The following is a 19312-nucleotide window of genomic DNA, read 5'->3' on the forward strand; positions in this document are numbered from 1 at the left end:
TTTATGCTTTTTCCCCAAATTTAAAGTAAAATTTAAATTAAATTAAGCAAAGACATAGTAGTTGTATGTAGAAATGTGTCCTCTGTAGAGGATTTAAATCAACAAAACATATAATTTGACCTGGGGCACTCAAACTCTCAGAACGTGTGGTTTCTGATTGTTGCTCTTGTGGCTATCAACACAGAAGACTTTAGTCCAGCTCTTAAACGAATATTCCAGTTTTTCAACTTCATCTGTATGTCTCACATCTGTAGTACATAGTCGATTACCACAGACTGTACTGTGTTTCGATGCATTTCTCTGTACTGAAAAAGAACAGAAAACTTGTTGATTCTTATAACAGATGTTAATGAGCAATTGCTCCAGCACCTACCCGTTGATTTGTATTATTATTGATGATTGACTGACTGATATTCTAAATGTATTTTAAGCCATTGTGTTTTCTGATCTTTTGCTCAATACAGGGAAATGTGTTGAAATACTGTCTGTGGTAACTGACTGTATACATATAGATTAGGTTAAAAAACACCTGGTACCCCTTTAAGGCTGTTCAGCTCACAGATAACACAAAATATATGATTCACAGTGCATGCTACAATATTGACCCACCATAAAATATTGACAGCCTTTACACCTTTTGTGTAGTCAAGCCAAGATTCACAGCCTCTTTCTGTTTGTTTTAGGGATGTTTGATGTACAGCTCATCTATTTCAGTATGGTTTTCCTTGAGGTGTGTTATTCTAGGCCTGGTATTACACCGCTGTAATAATATTGTTCCTTGAAGCCACAGTTTCATGCTAGCAGCTACATTAGCATAAATAGCCAGCCAGCCAGTCAGTCTGCTACAGTGTAGTTACAAGCAAAGACAAACTTTTGTGACCCAGCAATCATGCTGTTTTGCAAGACACATTAAAGCCACCAGAGCTAGACTCTCCAATCAGCCTAGTCTGGTTAAAGGGGAATTCCACTGATTTAAAATCTCTGCATAATTCAGTCATCGATATGTAAACAAAGTCATTCAGAGTGGTTGGTTCTTTGTAGAGAAACATGCTGACTGAGATTTCTGCACAGTAATAGTGGTAGGAATCAGGGGTCTCAATGTCTAGATAAAAAAAAAAAATTAATTACTATCCAAAATGACCGTTGAAACTACATGGGTCTTACGAGTTTTATATGTAATGTTAATGTTGGTGATATAGGAGTAAATCTGAAGAAAAGCGTTTCTTTTGGGATGATGTGTCGTACAGTGCCCTGCATGTATCTCTCCACCATTATTTTACAGGATAACATGCTTTATGACAAAACTATCATAACAAAACAATGTCCCACGCATCTTGTTGTGTATTCATAACCATTGCATGTAGTAAGTTTTTGTGTGAGCATTAAGCACTTTCCTATCACCACCACTGTGAATAATTCTGACTTAGTAAGTTTCTCTAGAACAGAAATTTCACATCAAACCACTCGGGATAACTGTTTACATCTTAAGCATTTAATTATGCAGAACTTTTGGGCTTTTGGTGTAGCAATTTTAGCCTTTTCCTCAAGCAAGATTTTCTCTGCATCTGTCTGTCAGGATAAATAGTCCTGCATTGCTGATTGCTCAATTATATTTTCACTTGTTCATCTATCAGTCACTGTCTGCATTAGAGGGATGTTAGAGAGAGCAAGAGTGAGGGAGAAAGAGAAAGGGGGGGTGTACACTCAGGGGTTAAGTGCAAGGGGGAGGTGGCGAGACATATACACTTGCACCAACCCATTAGCTAATGGATACCTTCAGCGCTATCACTTAACCCCCTGTATTACCATCACTGCCAAATACACCTCTGCACCATCACAACCGGGACAGATCAGCGTGTGTGTGTACATGTATGACCACTGCAAAAAGGAAAAACAACAAAAATAGCTGTAAGAATATAAGAATATCAAGCTGAATGAGATTTTTGCAATTTTTAAAATAGTATATACCTAAGAACAGGCCCAAAGTCATGGGGTCATTCAGTGGGGCAATGCCCCAACAACTAATCATTATGCCCCACTCAGGGCCAGATTAACATGATGTGGTGCCCTGGGCATTACAAGCCTCATGATAACCTAAGACCGTTTGCTGAAAAGGTCTTGGTTTTGCTGAAGACTTGTTCTATCAGTTCTTCCTCAGTCCTTATCAAGACCGGCCAGGTGTGACAATAAGAGGGAGAGAAGATCACTATAAAATGCTTAACATATTAAAATCACTTAAAACCACTTTTTAGTGCAAACCTATGGTGGGTGCCCCTGGGTAGTCACTACGGTCACCCTTATGGTAGATTCAGCCATGCCCTGTTAAAGGCAAGTGCTCAAAAAAGAATCAAAGCCAAACTAAACTTGCAGTTGTGCCGCTTCTCTCTTTGCTATACACACTCAGTATAAACGTCTATTAACACAAGAAGCATTGCATGCGCCGCTTTGTATTGGCTGCATTTTAGGGATGTGCTTGGAAGATAAATTAGCAGACAGTGTTAATCGATAGATAGATCGTGTTGTGAATTGCTGAAAACGTGGCAGCTGCTAAACAGAAAGGACACGCCCACCTTGATGCCCCACCCTACTCTTCAGATGCCCTCATGATTTTGTTCTGGCGCTGGGCCTGAATCACAACCTCAAATGCCATACACACGTCTTCACACGTTTGGCATGTAAGCTTATCAATCGCCTTACACTACTTACACGCAACTCTTCCCGGAACATTAGTCAGCAAAAGTCTAGTCAAATTACTTGTTTTGGTGATTTTCTAAGCGGATAATAAGCCTGCACATTTTAATGCACTATTTATATTTATGTATACTATTTATTGGCTAAATTTAACATATTGTAAAAAAACAAAACAAAAAAGTGGCTTTTGCAAAAGTTATGACCCAATTTATATTTTTCCAATTTATATGTTAAAGTAAACATAGTAAATAGATAGTAAACATACTAAATAGGTACAAATGGAATAGAAATCAATAGAAATAGAAATGAATAGAAAATGTGCACCAAAAACCACATTTAAGTGTATTTTCTGAAAAGATGTATCTTATTTACACTTTGAAAATCAACAAAATATCATTTGATTGCTGTATTTGACTATTTGCAGGTTTTCAGTCTTTAGACTGAGAATTCTGAATGTCAGAGATGGTCACACAACAGTCTCTTTGACTGAACTAGAATCTTTCTACAGTTTTTCAAATGATGCTTTACTCATTTGAGATTTTTTCATAATTTCTTAGCTTTTGATGTCCTTCTTTTGCGTTAATGACAATGAGCACTTGGGCTAGAATGGACTCCACATACTTCTGCAAATGCCTCTGAAGAACAGATCAAATCCACCTGAGAGTCGTCTGAACACAAGCTTCAAGGGATAAAAATACCACACCATTTTAAACACAGGCCTTAACACAGTCAAAGCCCAATATTTTGTTGATTTTCTAAGTGAGAGTAAATGCACATCCTCCACAGAGAACAAACATCTGCACATGTACACTCACTGTTTATTTTCTGTATTTAACATATTGGAAAAAAAATAGAAGATACAAATTGGACTGTCCACAATGTTCCACATTTTATGTTTTATTTTATTTTATTTTTTCCAATATAAACTCAGCAACTATATAGAAACTGTGTGCTAAAACTAGCAGAAAAAATGCCATATTTGAGTTTGTTCCCTGTATAAGAGGTGTTACTTTATTTGCAATTAGAAAATCAAAAAAACTTGTAACAATGTAAAATTTTAAGATCTTAAGACCCACACTGGCATTTTTTACTCACCTCCCTCCCACCATGCGTTGAGCAGCTGGAAATGCTGAGAGGTCAGCAAAAAGCAATCTTTACAATCTAATCAGATTAGAGTGCTTAAGATTAAATATGCACAGTGAAAGAGAGGATCTTTCTACTCATGATCATAAATGCAAATGATGAATCAATTATGCACCAAGTGCCTTGCAATTCATAACTGGAGAGCCATCATTAATATGTTAAAGAAACACAGTGGGCATATTTTCTATGCCATTAGGAAGTAATACATTAATGAATTAGAATCACTGAAATGGGTCTATATTACTTGTAGGGGGGTGGCGAGGCAGTTAATTTCTGATAGGAATGTAAATGACTTTCACCTAGTGGGGAATACGGCACTACAGTAATATCTAACATGGCCTTTCTTATCATTAAATTACATTACACACGGGTAATGAATTGTACTATTATGTTTCTGTTCCAAACTATACAGCTTATCAATAGCTATATATGCTGTAAGCAACAGTTGAATGTAGTTAATTTATTATACTATGCTATGCTGTACTTTAACCCTCAGAATCTTTAGCATTGATTTTGTTTATTTATTTTAATTATTTTTACCCCTGTGGGTTTTACAGGTTACAAAGATGAATGTGTATACAGTCATCTACAAAGGTTTGGTCAAATACTCTACACTATAGAGAACAGACTTCTGTACATTTTAATGCACAATTTCTGCTTATTTCAACTTAGCAAATAAATTGTGCAGTAAAATTAGAAAATCAACAAAACGTCATGTGACTGGGGGTGTTCAAACATTAGTATATGACTGCAGTTACTTTCAATAAGATCATTTCAATTTCAAGAAAAACACATAGAATGAATGGCCACAGACAAGAAGAAACTTTAATTAAATATTGTGAAAGTTGAAAAGTTATTTTACAGTTCAAAGTTAATTAGAAAATGATAATCTTTACAGTAGTTTTCATTTTTATATTATTTCCCTCCCCAGCAATATATAACTGCCCACCTAGTGTCCAGTCTAAGAGAAGTAATGGGAACAAACAGGGGAAGAGAGTCAAATAACATTTCCTGCTAATTAGGACTTTTTGTGTAAATTGATAAGGCGTCCACCTCCTCAGTGAGTAAGCAATGTTATGACTTAGAAACTTTATTTGATAAAGTTAAAAAAAAGATGGTTAGTTCACTGTAAAAGCACAGCCTCCTTTGAGAAGGGGATCATTTAGAGAGCATTCTGAGTGAAATCATGACAATTGGGGAACTTTAAGACTTTTCAGTAACACAGATTTTTGTGGATTTTTGTGCTGTTTCAAACAATCAGAAATGATCACGTCTGTATAAACTACCCAGCAAAGTCGACAGCAAAGCACTGGTGGTTAAATCTACACATTTATGTGACTCTGCATTGTTAAGGCATTGTAACTGCTGGTGGACATGAGAAAACCTGAAGTTGTGGGAACATTAAGGATTAAGATGCATGAGATATTGTACATACTGTGCATAAAACAATATCTCTGAGATGTCCAATAAAAAACAAAGGGAAAAAAAGCACATATATAATATTCAGGTGTAAAGGGGCCACTGAACTTATGTATCAAATATTTCACACGTTTTGCCACATGATACAAAAACCCAACAAAAAAACTGTTAAGACAACATTTCATTAACTTACAAATGGTATAAAAATAAACCATTGGCCTCTTGCAGGATGGAAATAACAATGTGGGCGTGATTCTGAACACAAAACTGAAGTAAGCAAATTCAAAACATCACATTTAAGGACAGATCCGCACATTACAACAGCAAACACACAAACATGAATGGAGAGCCGCAGATAGAAGCAATGTACAAACTTTAAGCGATACATACATATGCTATATGGATATTTTACATATATCCCTTTTTCTGATCAGCAAAATCTCCTAGCTAAGTGGGATGAGATCTGTTGCGTATGCCGTAAACACGATATCAGTGAGACTAGTTCATATAAAGCTGCCTTAAGACTTCTTTCTGATGTATAAATATTTTTCAAATAATAATTTTGGCAAAATAAAAGAATTTACAAAAAAATTGCATACGTATCACTCTGTACAAAACACACATTTCGAAAACCGAAAAGGACAATAAATCATTCAGAAATCCTACGATTCATAAAAGGGGTTGTGTTATTTTCACAGTGCTGACTCTGAAGTCCACGGCCCAAAAATACACACCTCTAAACTCTGATCTAGTATCAGCCTGATCGAGTAAACTCCTGCATGACCCAGAGAGCAGCGCGGACTCACCATCAGCCTGATAAATGCTTAATTAAAGGGGCATTTTACCAATTTTTCAACATTTCTGCATAATTAAATAGATAATATGTAAACAAAGTCATTCAGAGTGGTGATGGGAAATAGGAACCAGAGTGTGCGCAGTCCATAATGCAAATATAAATTTTTTATATACTATGCAAAACAACTAATGCACTAGTGATCATGGTAAAATAGGCAGAAAATAAGTTTTCAGTAATATTCTGCCTTACAATGTCTTACAATCTCTGTCATGAATGAAAAAAATACATTTTAGGCCAAAATCATGCCTCAAAACAATATCTATATCTTTAGACAAAGTGTCTGTAACAATTTCATGTAATTTGTTAGAAAGCTTTTAGAGGCAGACATCTGGTTCCTATCACCACCACTGTGAACAACTCTGATTCAGAATTCTCTGGAATGGAGAATTTCACATCAAACCACTCTAAATGATTTTGTTTACATGTTTCCAATTCAATCATGCAGGAATTTTGCGAAAGTGGAATCCCTTTTTACTATATCCTTCCTTACTTACTGTCAAATCATTAGGGATAGACTGAGAGCAAAACTAAATGTGATCACAGTTTCTTTGCTTAAAAAATTAAATATGAAAACATTTCAAACCAACAAACATCTTTTAATCTGAAATGGCAACACCATGAAAACACAAATCCTTCATAAAAATTCCATCAATGGTGGCAACAAACACTTCAAATAATTAGTTAGCAACCTTTTTTGTTGTTATTGGCCAACGTGTCATCTAATGATCTATTAAACACACAGTTATGGCAGTTAAACTGAAGATGGCATGGCATGATTTTAGTGGAGGTTCTAGTTTTGGCAATGGTGAAACATTTGGACCATGACAAGACTGTATTTAGTCGGCGTTTGCCGAATTGAGATTACGAAGGGATTTGAAGCACTAACAACAAATTAGGTCATCCAACTAATTTGGCTTTAAGTGAGAATGATCTGTGATCAGTACTGGTCTTATCATATATCCTCAATAATCCTTCATTTAGTATATAAAATCATAAATAGAAAACACTGCAGCTCGTGTCCTTTGTGTATTTTACATTTCATAAAAGGGTATAACATTTGTTTTTCCACAAAAACACACAGGTATGATGGCAAACCAAAATCCAAACATTTCTAAATAAATAGAACTCTGTTGCACTAGTGTGGCCGGGGCGAATAAGATCCATCTGTGGCGTTGCCCCCCCCCTTCATTTTAAAAAGTGTCTACAAGGTGAGTACAAATCATCAAAACATCAAAACAGCTTGATACAATAGTCCAGGTTAATTTTTTCCCCCTTATAACGCTTCACTTCAAAGGTGATTACGTTTTAAAAAAGGGCCTGAGTTTAAAGTTGTGATCCTTCAGAGACGGACTGCAGGGGTCAGTCCACGACCGGAGTCTTCTGTACACAATCAGGGACATACACACACACACACACACACAGCCACATACATACTACATAGGAGGAACAATCATTCCAGGGATCACTGTTGAAAGACACAGAGAGAGGGAGGACCGTGTTAATTCACTTTACTTCATTAAGCGTTCCATTACTGAAACAGACCTGCCAATAAATCCTGCATATCAAGATCAGACAGCAGCGAGTGAATCATTGCGAGCGGGGCGAGTGCAACAGAGAATGCAATGGAGAGAAAGACAAACAGACCAGGCCGTGCCTGTATCTGCTGCACGACTCAACGTGGTTTCATATTTTCCATACATAATAACTCTTTAAACATGCCAATCTGTTCTCACATCTGTAGAACAAGCTGGAGGCCTTGACGTTCCAGTACAGTTTGAAATGGGGGATAAATCCTAATGTGTTTTTCTCTTTGCGACGGCGAACTGGCACACAGCGCGTATTTGCAACGCTTGATTACGGCCGTCTCAGCTCCCCCTAATTGTTTGCACACAGTTTGTTCCATTGTTCTAGCCTTGTAAGGCATTGCATCATCCTGCCATCAAAGGGCCAGGATGCTTGTCAACATGTGAGGAACAGAGAGAGAGAGGTTCAGCGAGGTTCCAAATCACGGCCCGGGACAGAACAGGGTGACGACATCCAAACTCTGACACGACACCACTGTTACTTGTATAAGGAATGAAGGATGGCTGAAGATTTTTGAGAGGAAGAATTGTCACTCAGATTTGATCATCTAATATATAATAAAATGCAAGAGTTTATAGCCTTATATTACATTATTATTACACATATGCTTTAGTCATCCAAATACTGTCTATCAAAGAGCATATCACTGATTGGTGATTAGGTTCAGACGTTCAGAAGATTCAGCATAATCTTACACTTATTATTATACTTATTGATAATACTTTTTTCCATTTTTACAATGCAAATCTTTTGCATAAAATTTTACATTAAAATTATATGAAAATACTGACATGCATAAAATCAATACTTTTTGTACTAATGTTATAAAGTCATTTGTTTTCGTTCTATATCGTAAAATATAATTAGAAGTACAAGATACTGTATTCATTTTCAGTGTAAGAAAAGGGGAGACTTTCAGTTTTCTCAAAGAAATCTGCAGGCATATTTTTTCACACTCCAAATTTCAGTCATAGAATTTGATGTTGAGGTCTGTGGTCCACATCTCAAAGATGAAAGCTTTAAATACTGTTTATATTTTTGTTTTTTACTACAAAAGTTTAAGATTCATTCTGCGGAAATCTTCTGAATAAATTTAGAAATAATGCACAATAGGAGGTATATATAACTGACTGGTGCAGTCATAAGGATAATTATTCTTACAATGTATTTCACTGTGTAAATTCAACAAATGTTGATACTGATTATGAGTACAGAATAAAATGTACCCCTTAAGGTTCACCAGTTTAAACATCTTCATTTATCATGAAGGAACGATTTATGTTCCTTCATGATAAATGTCTTTTTGGGGTTGGAGCATGGATCTTGGCATGGATCAAGAGTTTTATGGAAATTTTTTAGAAGTAGGAAAAAATGCTTATTGCTGCAGATTTAGCTTGACGTTTGTTTAGCAACTGCTGACAAACAGCAAAGGTGAGTGGCAGGGCTTTCTGCAGGCGGTGCATGTCTTACAGCAGCCATTGCTGATGCACAGAAGCCTGAAGCAAACACACACACATTCCTACATTCTCTCTGTAACATACACACTCTACATGCAACTACAAGTTATGATTCATAGGAGAGAACATGACATTATTCATACACAAATCTGAAGAACATAAGTAAATGATATGTTCATGGATGGATGGATCAGTAAATGGTAAGACAAAGCACCAAGCAGATGGCTATGAAAAAGAAGTGAGGAACATACTTCAGGAGAAGGCCAGGCCCTGGAGTGCGCTGGCAGTTGAGTACTTGTTAGAGTCCACAAAAGACTGATCTGAGGGGAGGAGTGGAGAAAAGAAGAAGAAGAAGTGGAAGAAGAGAGAGGGGAGAGGCACAAAAGGAAGAAAAAGAGTCAGAAAATCTGGGTTAATCTCAGACCTGATGTGGATGGTATGTGAAACCATGGAATAAAATGCAAGGGAAAGAGAAACATGCAGTTAGACTTTTTTGGTGTGGTTGCTTCTAAAAGATTCATTGAAGTAAAACATTTAACAACTCAAGATACTGAGAGAGGCCTGAACGAATGAGGGTTTTTTTTGCACTGAGATGTTGTGCAGAAATGTTTTTTACCCAATGTTACTGAAAGTCTTTTTTATTTTTAGTTTTAGGTTTTTTAACTCTAAATGTGAAAAATCAGTTGTGGGAAGGACTGGGTATTGAAATTCAATACTTTTATTGTACCACCGAGTTACTTCAGCAGTAGTAGTAGTGTAGTAGTGTAGAGTAGTAGTGAAATAGTGTAGAGTTGTAGTGTAGTAGTGTAGAGTAGTAATGTAGTAGTGTAGAGTAGTGTAGTAATGTAAGAGTAGTGAAAAATTCTTTATTATTCAATACTAAGTTTCAATACTCAATAGTCAGTCTTCTCAGTGCAAATAAGGCAACAAGCAATGAGACTGCAAAATGTTGACTGCAGACTGGCTGTCTAAATTTACATTCATTTAAATAATAGAAAATATGGTATCAGAAACAGTATCGGTCAGAAATCAGTTTCAAAATCAAAGTAACAGTATTGGTATTAATACTGACAAAAACACATACCCAGTCCTAGTTGTAGGACCCTTACGATTTCAAAAATTAAGGGGACCTGTGTTTGACTTGTGTAAACTGTTGTGCCATCTATTATGGGTTGGTGTAATTTTAGGATAAATTTAAGAACAGTTTTTCAATATACACATATTACAACAAAGTATTATCCAAATACTTCACTGACAATAAAATACATTTAGATTTTAAACATGAAAGGGACATCTGATAAACTTTTGGAAATATTTTTTCAATTTATAGAATTTACATCCAAAGGTTTACATTTAGATAAACACATGAAAGCGTCATTTGCTCAATTTGCTTAAAGTGCTATAATGTGGGCAATACCAATCATGTAGGCAAAATGAGTAGACAGTAGCTAAGCACAAGCTGTACCTTGGAGGCCATTGCCGTTGGTGCTGGTGCAGGTGGGTGGGGGTGACGTCTGAGGCCGGACTACAGGGGCGAAAGCACTCTTCTGCTTTACTGCTGATACCATGTTAGCTGGAGAAAAGGAGAAGATTCCAGAGGAGCTGCTGCAGTTGGAGGGCAGGCTGGTGGAGGACGCCATGGTGGGGCTGGAGGGAACAACTGAGAGGGCAAAACAGAAAAAAAAGAGATTAATATAATGGAGGAACAATCATAGCTAGCAGGGAGAGAGCCAAGACAGAATTCACCCTCACCCAAAGACAATGCTTTTATTCATTTATAATCTTAAAACTATAGTAAAACTATACTGTATATAAAATTTGCTAACTACTTTAAAACTGATATGTTATTCCTGACACTGATGAAGTAAGTGGGGTAATTCCACCAAATTCTTTTAAATTTCAGCATAATTAAAGATGTAAACAAAGGCATTCAGAGTGGTTTGCTTTGAAATATATAATTGTAGAGAAACTCAGTGAGTCAGAATTGTTCACAGCTGTGGTGATAGGAACCACACGTCTGAAGAGTTCACTGGCTACTTTGGATAGTAAATAAAATGTCTGTATTTTTTTTGCAGACATTGCGACCCCTGGTTTCTATCACCACCACCACTGTAAAGAGATGAGACTAGTAAGTTGCTCTGCCATGCACCATCACATCAAACCACTCTGAATGAATCTTAGCAATTGAACTATGCAGACATAAAAAAAAAAAAAAAATAGTGTTGAAGGTTGACCCACTTACAGGCCCCTTAAGGTTCAACAGTTTAAACATCTTCATTTTGATGTGGAAATGTTTGTGTTGATCATTAAACATTCAGTTCTCAATAGCAAGAAGCAGATTTACACCTACAAAAAAAAAAAATCAATAACTTCACATTTAGGGTTTCTTTCTCGATGAGAACAATTCATTAGAAGACACTCTTGCTCTAACCACATCAGAACAGTTCACAGCGCTGGCCATGGATAGCAGAATCCATTTATCAAGTCCTAAGTAATCAATTAATGAAAATTGGAATCTTAGCGCCGCTATCTGAGATTGATTCAGAGTGTCTAATGGAGTCAGCAAACCTTTTAAAATAGTTGTTAACATGGCGGGACCAAAGCTGCGGAATTGAATTGTTACCCCTCGAATTAGTTTATCGATTTAATTAGCAGCCGTTAATTTGGAGGCTGGAGCGGAGCGTCACTCTGATAGACGTGGTCAAGCGTTACGCTGTGCAGTACAACGACAGCTTTCAATTTAGCTTACATTACAGAGAGAGAGAAAGAGTGTTGAATTCCTGCATGCTTCATTCCTCCTTTGTGTGTTTAAGCTGCACTGTGTTGCAACTCGTGCAGAGTGTAAATTGTAGCGCATGTGACAGTGGGAGGGGTGTTTCTTCAGATTCGGAGCCAGAATTCTCCCCAAACACCACCCTTCAAACCTCACACACCCCACACATAATTAAGTCAAACAAACATGTGGGTGTTAGACCAACTCTCTCTCTCTCTCTTTCTCTCACTCTCTCCCTTTTCCCCCTCACTTCCTTCTTTCTGTCCTGTTAATTAGAAAAGGGAACCAATTAAGACTCGGCAAAACAGATAACAGCAGGCATGAGGTAGAAGAGGGAGCATGAAAAGCTGTGCCCAGAGAGAAGAGAGAGGGACGAGCTTGTTTCTCTCTCTCTCTCTCTCTCTCTCTCTCTCTCTCTCTTTCTGTTTTGTTTTAAAGAACTGTTAAAGACACACTCCAGAGCTGAGAGGATGCCAGCGCAGCCAGTGGGGAATTGTGCAAGATCTGAAGGCCCGTACTGTCACACAAGCACATGCCACGATGACTGTGCAGCTCAACAAAGGCGGAGAGGGAACCTCCTCTTTAAAAAAAAAGCTTCATTAAGGAAGACAGAACGGTGGAACTCCAACAGCAACGGCAGCAAACACAAGTCACCTTCAATATCACTGCATAATAACTAGTAGCTATGAACAAATCATGAGCTCTTCAGAATTTAAAAATGAACAAGTATTTATAAAGTAGGTTACTAGGTAGTGCTAGACAAAGGTAGGCAGCCATGACCACCATGATCCAAGGGTCCCATGAAAATACACATTAGATATACTGTATGTGTTGATGTTAAAAAACCTACTCCGAAATATATAAACAATTTTAAAAACAGCTGCAACAGTAGCAATAATTTTCAGTCATTTCAAAACACACATCACGTTCATGGTTATAACAGTTTCAGGTGCAAATTGGATGCATTCTGACAGCATGTCATGCACAAAACAAGTATAAATGAACAGTTTTTGAGTTTCCTTTCATGCGTATGCATTCTACCTCTGTAGACTTTTGGTGAGAAAGAATCTCCTTTATTAACACTGCTATCTCTATCGCTGAACTTCTATTTTTTCTTTGGGCTTGAGCATGTTGATGACTGTGCCTTTTTAAACGCTGTGCCTCATTGCTAGACTCATTTATTCATTTATTTCAGATTCATTGTTGGGCGCATACTCCAGTTGCATTAAGGTATATCAAACCACTAAGAATCACTTTGATTATATTTTAACCATTTAATCAGTGGAATTCTCTCTCTCTATTTTTGTTCTAATACATTTCAACACACACTTGATGCCAGTCCTTAACTTTAAACTCTTCTAGATGCTCCCAGGGTGCATATGTCTTAAAACACCTTGTCTTTCGTTTTGTTTAAATATTGTTAAATATTTAAATATTGTTAAATATTTCTATATATAGAGCAATTTGGTTGAAAATTGCAATTGATACCTCATGTGTGTTCATAAGAAACAAGTTATTTATTATAATTTGAATTTAATGAAGTATTGTTGTGAATATTGTCTTGTTTTGCAGAGAAATCATCCTTTAAATACATTTCTAACAGGTAAAAGTTGGAAATGTAGACTCAGAGCTCACTTTACAATGTTAATCAAATGTACATTCAGTTCAACTCAATATGCCATTAATTATGTGGTGTAAACTGAATGTATGGCAAAACGATAATGACACCTCCCTGAAGGGTTCATTTCTTCAAGTAAAGGTTTTAAAATGACCATCAGGCAGGCACTCACTGGCATAGGGGGAGTTGGCAGCGGAGCCGTTGAGGAAGCTGGGTGAGCCGGTCAGGTTGGTCATGGCCGTGTTGCCATAGCCGTTCATGCTGGTGGCCACCGTGCTGTAGCTGCTCTGTTGCGGTGTGGAGCTGGGCACGTAACTGTGAGGAGACACGCTGCTCGTGTTCCGACTGAAGCCTGAGGGAGAGCAAGAAAGAGCATGACTTTAAAGAGTAAAATATTCACAGATTTCTCATTCAATTCCACAGGTTATCTCATTAAGGTCAAGTTCTTAAAAAAAATTTAATTTTCATAACATTAAAAGACACTATTTCTAAATACTGCTGGGATCTGAGTTAATATCAGTCCACCCCTGTTTGCAGTGACCATGAGCAGAAGCACTTTTACTGGGTGCCTAAATGAAAATGATGGAAATTGCAAACATGTAAGTAGCATTTAAAGCAGAACAGAGTCAAATATTCTTGCTAACAGCTTAAATGGAAAATATGAGTAAATGAAGTGGTGTTAAAGAGGAGGTGGGATTTTAGCGCTGATAAGTTATACAGATTCTGCACTGAAGACTATAGTGGATCCAGATGTCGCTGTGGAACCTAAGACAGCTGGAACTGAGACTAGGCTGTGTCAAATCCTTAGGCAAAAAGGCTGAGTAATGAAACAGCTAGCACTCAGCAGGGGCAATCTATAATGCGGAGGGGACATTTCTTAAACCCTGGCCTTGGACATGTTTCAAGGCTTAGCAGAGTTCTTCACTTTCCAGTAACTCTGCTAGAAGATTGCAGTTGTGATGAACTGTAGCCTATTCACCTGTTTCTCATTGGACCAGCAACTTGCACAAGGGAGGGAAGAGGTTGCTCCATCTGACAACACAATGTGTGCGTATTTGTGTGTGCCTGCATGCGTGTCTTAGGGCTGCACAATATATCATTTGGTAATCATCATCATGATATTGCCTTTTGCAATATTATATTAATATACACAAATGAGTCTCTAACCAATCACAGATGTTCTCTGGGTGTTTGGACGAATTAAGGCATTCATAGGATTGAACAAACTTTGTAAATAATTTTGTTCAAAAATAATGCAGACTGATCTTTAACAACTAAATACATTACTGTGCAAAAGTCTGAAAGCACCCTTGACTTATTAAATATTAAGTCAAAACAGCTGTTAAGTAAGTTATTAATTTTTCAGTGAATATTTTTGAGGAGACTGAATACATAAGAAAGGCAAAAGTCTAATGAAAATAAGTAAAAAAGAGTTTCCAAAACTGGACTTCTAAAAATCTTTAACAAACAGATGGAAAATAAGACTCCTAACAACGGTGCAAATCTTTGAGAGGCACAAGAAAATCCACTCTTGCTTCAGATCTGAAAAAATCAACAGGTGTTTCTGTTCATGCTTCCACTGTGAGAAGACAACTCAATGCTATGGGTCTGAAAGGATGTGTAGCTGTCAAAAAGCTGTTACTGAGAAAAGGAAACAAAGCAGCAGCCTGTTTTCAGAACAATGGACTGACTACCCCAGACCCCAGACCTCAACTTCACTGAATGGATTTGGGATTACTTAGATTGTAAAAATTAGAAAATGTAAACAACTTCTAATACTGAACTTTGGAAGTGTAGAAAAATGTTCTTGCAGATTGCTTTTTGAAACAATTAAAGAATGTCTCTGAAAAGGAATAGACGTGATAGAGGCAAAAAGGCAGAGAGACTAAATACTGAAAAAAATATGATTATTTAGTTGTTGAGCCTTCTGTGTAGTTTTCTGTTAAATTTACGCTTTCTGGCCATTTTGACTGGAAATTAAATAAATGAAGGGTGGTCTTAACTTTTGAACAGTACTGTATATCATATTTAAGTGATCATCTGCATGCTTTAGTATATTTTAATCATAATGTGATTTTTTTTTGTTCATATCATGCAGTCCTGGTGTGTGTGTGTGTCGTACCCTGATTTCCTCCTTGTGAAGACTCGGATACATTAACGGCAAGCTGTCCAGTGAAGGAGTTAACTCCCATCATGCCAGCATGGACAGAGCTGTTGGTCAGGCTGGTCAGCTGATTGTGGTTCCGCGGTACGTTGTAGAGTGCCTCTGCTATGTCGGCTGCCCGCTTCAGAATGATCTCCTGTGGACAAATGCGCTGCTGTAATTATTGTTGCATTTTGAAAGGAAAGTATTCATCATAACAAAAACTTTTTTTAACCACCTAATTGATGTTATTAAAGAAATACTTCAGCATTTATCAACCTTATCTCTACCTGAAGCATCTGTGGCACATAGTAAATTATCAGGCACAACAATATTGACGTTTTTTCAAGTACTTAGAAAAGAATAGGCAGACTGAAAATACACTTTATAATAGATTATAATAGAAGTCAATGGAAAGGTGTTTCAGCATCTGCCCAGTGATGTCTATTATAAGTGTGTTTCCATTCAGGTTTTCTGGTCTTTTACAAAATATAGGGAAACGATTATCTGTGGTTATCGATCATGTCACAGAGGAAGCCGCTACAGATTAGGTTGAAAAATAATGGAGCACTGCTTTAACAACACACTTTGCACATGGTGGCTAATTGCAAGGTGTTGAAAAGTCTCACCTGGTTGTTATGAGGCATCCCGTACAACGCTTCTACCAAATCTGCTGCTCTCTTCAAAATCACCTCCTACATTCATCAATAAGAACAGAGAGAAGAAAAGAAGAGGGAGAGGGGAAAGAAAAAAAAGATTTAATGCTTTTCATTCCCCCATACATTTTCAGTCTATAACACGTCACCAGCAAACATGCCGAGTTAATGTTCAGCCACAACTGAGCAAGAACTTCTCTTCTCTTCCACAAACAGCCAAAAAGAGAGTGAATTTCCGTTTAATAACATTGTGGACAGGCAAAACACACAGAGCTAGTGCTTACTCAATTGTTTTGGTGTCTGTAGGAATGAGAAAGTGCCGTATTTCACCCTGCCATCTGGTTCGGGTTGAAAAGGGAGACAATGCGATCTATGTTCTGCGGAAAAGGTCAGCCAGTTCCACAGAGCCGGACTGAAGGCAATAACTCAGACAAAAGCAAGGCCTAGGCTAATAGCTTTCACAACAGCTTACAGCACTGCTATTGCGGAGTGTCTTCTAATGAAGAACATTACTGTACTGATCACAGTACTGATTGGTTTTCAGCACTTCCTGAATCACCATGTGCTCTAATACAGTGTCTGGAACTGTTAGCAGTCATTTTTAGCTGTCTTCAAAGTTTGCTAACATGATTTCTGGTACAAAATGAGTACTGAGTGCATCTGTATTTGCAGAACATTACAAAACTCATCAGCAGCTGTTAAGTGCACTCTACATCAAATTTGACCCTTAGAAGTCAGAGTTGCATAGTCTAATTCACTCATAGCTAACAGACACAAGCAGAGAAGTTTGTAGCTAGAAGAGGAGATTTTTTTGTCTTTTTTAACATCAAAATAAAATGAAAAATGCTGAAAGTCATGTAATTTATGGTGTAACTCACTATGAAATTAAATATGTAACTACACTTGGATAGCATACAAAATGAAAGTAATGTTCAACACCTTATTAAAGAGGAAACCCACTGATTTTTTCAGCAGAATTAAATGTTTGTAAAATAAGATGTAAACAAAGTCAACATTACACATAATCAACATCACACATAAAATGTATATGTTCACTGGTGGTTTTGGTTGGTAAATAAAATGGCTATGGTTGTGTTGTAGGCATAGTGACCTCTGGCTCCCGTCACCATCACTGTGAAGAAATGAAGAGTTTTTCTACAATAGACTAATTCACATCAAACAACTCTGAATGACTTTTGAATGTTTTTCTATGATCAAATTGCAGAAATTTTGAAAAATGTTCTCTACCATTTCCCAGTTACATTTTCTCTTCTTTTCTTTCCTTACTGTCCACGATCTGTATATGGATGTTCAAGGAGGCTTTTGTGAGGTGTTAACGTGGCCGACCAAAAGACAACATGCAGAACATTGCTGTATACCCACTGTGTGCTAGCCTTCACTTCTAATAGCCCCCAACAAACGTGTGAGTGCAGCATCAGAACATATTGCCTCCCATCCAGCCCTGATTACACACTGCACTGATTACACACACACACACACACACACACACACACCTACCAAGTAACAAGGCAAGGGAGGTCAGGCAAGCAATAAAGAGTTTTAGAGCGCTGTCCAAGGTGCTAAATTTCACTCGATTCCAGCCACGCTGCCACTCAGTTAACCTCTCATTAACAGCGTAGAGCTCTGTATGCTTCTGTGCTCGGGGGGTGAAACAGGCCTTGTAGTGGCCCACGGAGGGGGTGTAAAGGGGATACAGGGAAACATGGGGGAGGGGGGATGTGGCAATGCAGGAGGGGCATCAATAAGACAAGACAAAGATGAGAAAAATGATAAGTAGAAAAATGATAATCTTCTTTCATATCAGTGCTACAATCCCACAAGCTCTCCTCATCATCACAACTGTTTCAGGACGAGGTTCAAAAGTGGATCAATAAGACCCTTTAACCTGACTGAGGCTCAGAATTCTACAACTTATATGCTACTGTGCAAATACACAGGGCATGAACCTTAATGAAGTGAGCATCTCGACAGTGTCTCATTCTCAGAATCTGGCCCCTTAAACTCATTTAAATCTGCTGCAAGAAGAGTTGCGACATCCTTGTTGGATACAGTGATACGTATCAGCGTATAAAATAAGCATTTTTTATGTTCTACTGTGTTTTCTATCACTGTATAAAAGATGCATGAGGCTTCTGTTTCTGTTGGATACACCGTTATTTCTTTTCCAAGCAAGTGTGCATGTTCATTCAAAGCACTATTTGGACCAGAAAGCGTTTATTGTTCTTTTGTTCAATCAGAGTAACAATGATTTTTTTTAAAAAAATGCCATATATGAGTTTGTTCTCTGTAGAAATCATGTTGTTAATGGAGAAGATCAGATTAAACAGTCACATTATGCATTGGCTTTAAAAGGTTAAACGAATATTCCAGTGTTTTTCATATTTTCCCAACTTAAAGGGGTTTTTGAGGTAATGGTGCTTTATTTCATGCTATATGTGAAGTACATATTTCTAAAGTAAAATACAGTGCAATATGACACAAAATGAGACAAAATGTTAACAGGTAAACAATGTCTTTATTCTAAAAACTTGAACACATTTAAATACTCATTTACGCAATTCACACAGTAACCCAAGACTGCGATGTGGTTTAACTGTTTTTATATTTGTGGCTGGATTCAGTTTTATGTCTTATGGAAACATGGGGAAGTTGGTTTTTTTTTGGCACTGCACTCCTACCTTCAAAAAAACCCCACTGAAATAATCTCAGGGAATGTTTTTAGAAAAACATGGAATATTCTAAGGAAGACAGGAACAACTGTTGCATGATATCAGTGGGAACAAGTGGAAGTGACATCAGATCTCAGTGTGTGTGACTGTGCTCAGTGAGTAAGCATTTACAGTAAAACTGCAGACGTCTAAGCTTAACAGGAAAACCTAATCCTGCCATCTATAATAGATACTCCATGATATCATCACCATCATCACAATCATCCAATCATCACTGATGGA

At 37.3% G+C, this 19312-nt stretch overlaps 1 protein-coding gene across 4 annotated transcripts in view; it reads right to left on the reverse strand.

Annotated features, from left to right (window-relative positions):
• Window positions 1-4633: 4633 nt before the first annotated feature.
• The window catches only part of ebf1b (EBF transcription factor 1b), a 153627-nt gene continuing 138948 nt past the window's right edge, over window positions 4634-19312 (reverse strand). Inside the window, exons 12-17 of one of the 4 annotated variants that reach the window (XM_036588167.1) lie at window positions 16314-16379; window positions 15664-15841; window positions 13714-13893; window positions 10616-10810; window positions 9402-9470; window positions 4634-7574 (exon numbers count right to left, since the gene is read on the reverse strand). In XM_036588167.1, the coding sequence (XP_036444060.1) occupies window positions 9403-9470; window positions 10616-10810; window positions 13714-13893; window positions 15664-15841; window positions 16314-16379 (687 nt within the window). In that variant the 3' untranslated portion in view covers window positions 4634-7574; window position 9402. Of the gene's footprint in view, window positions 7575-9401; window positions 9471-10615; window positions 10811-13713; window positions 13894-15663; window positions 15842-16313; window positions 16380-19312 lie in introns of those variants that run through there. The other 3 variants (XM_036588170.1, XM_036588171.1, XM_036588169.1) reach the window with 3 other exon arrangements.

Source organism: Colossoma macropomum, unplaced genomic scaffold, assembly GCF_904425465.1.
Source record: "Colossoma macropomum unplaced genomic scaffold, Colossoma_macropomum, whole genome shotgun sequence".
Taxonomy (NCBI): Eukaryota; Metazoa; Chordata; class Actinopteri; order Characiformes; family Serrasalmidae; genus Colossoma; species Colossoma macropomum.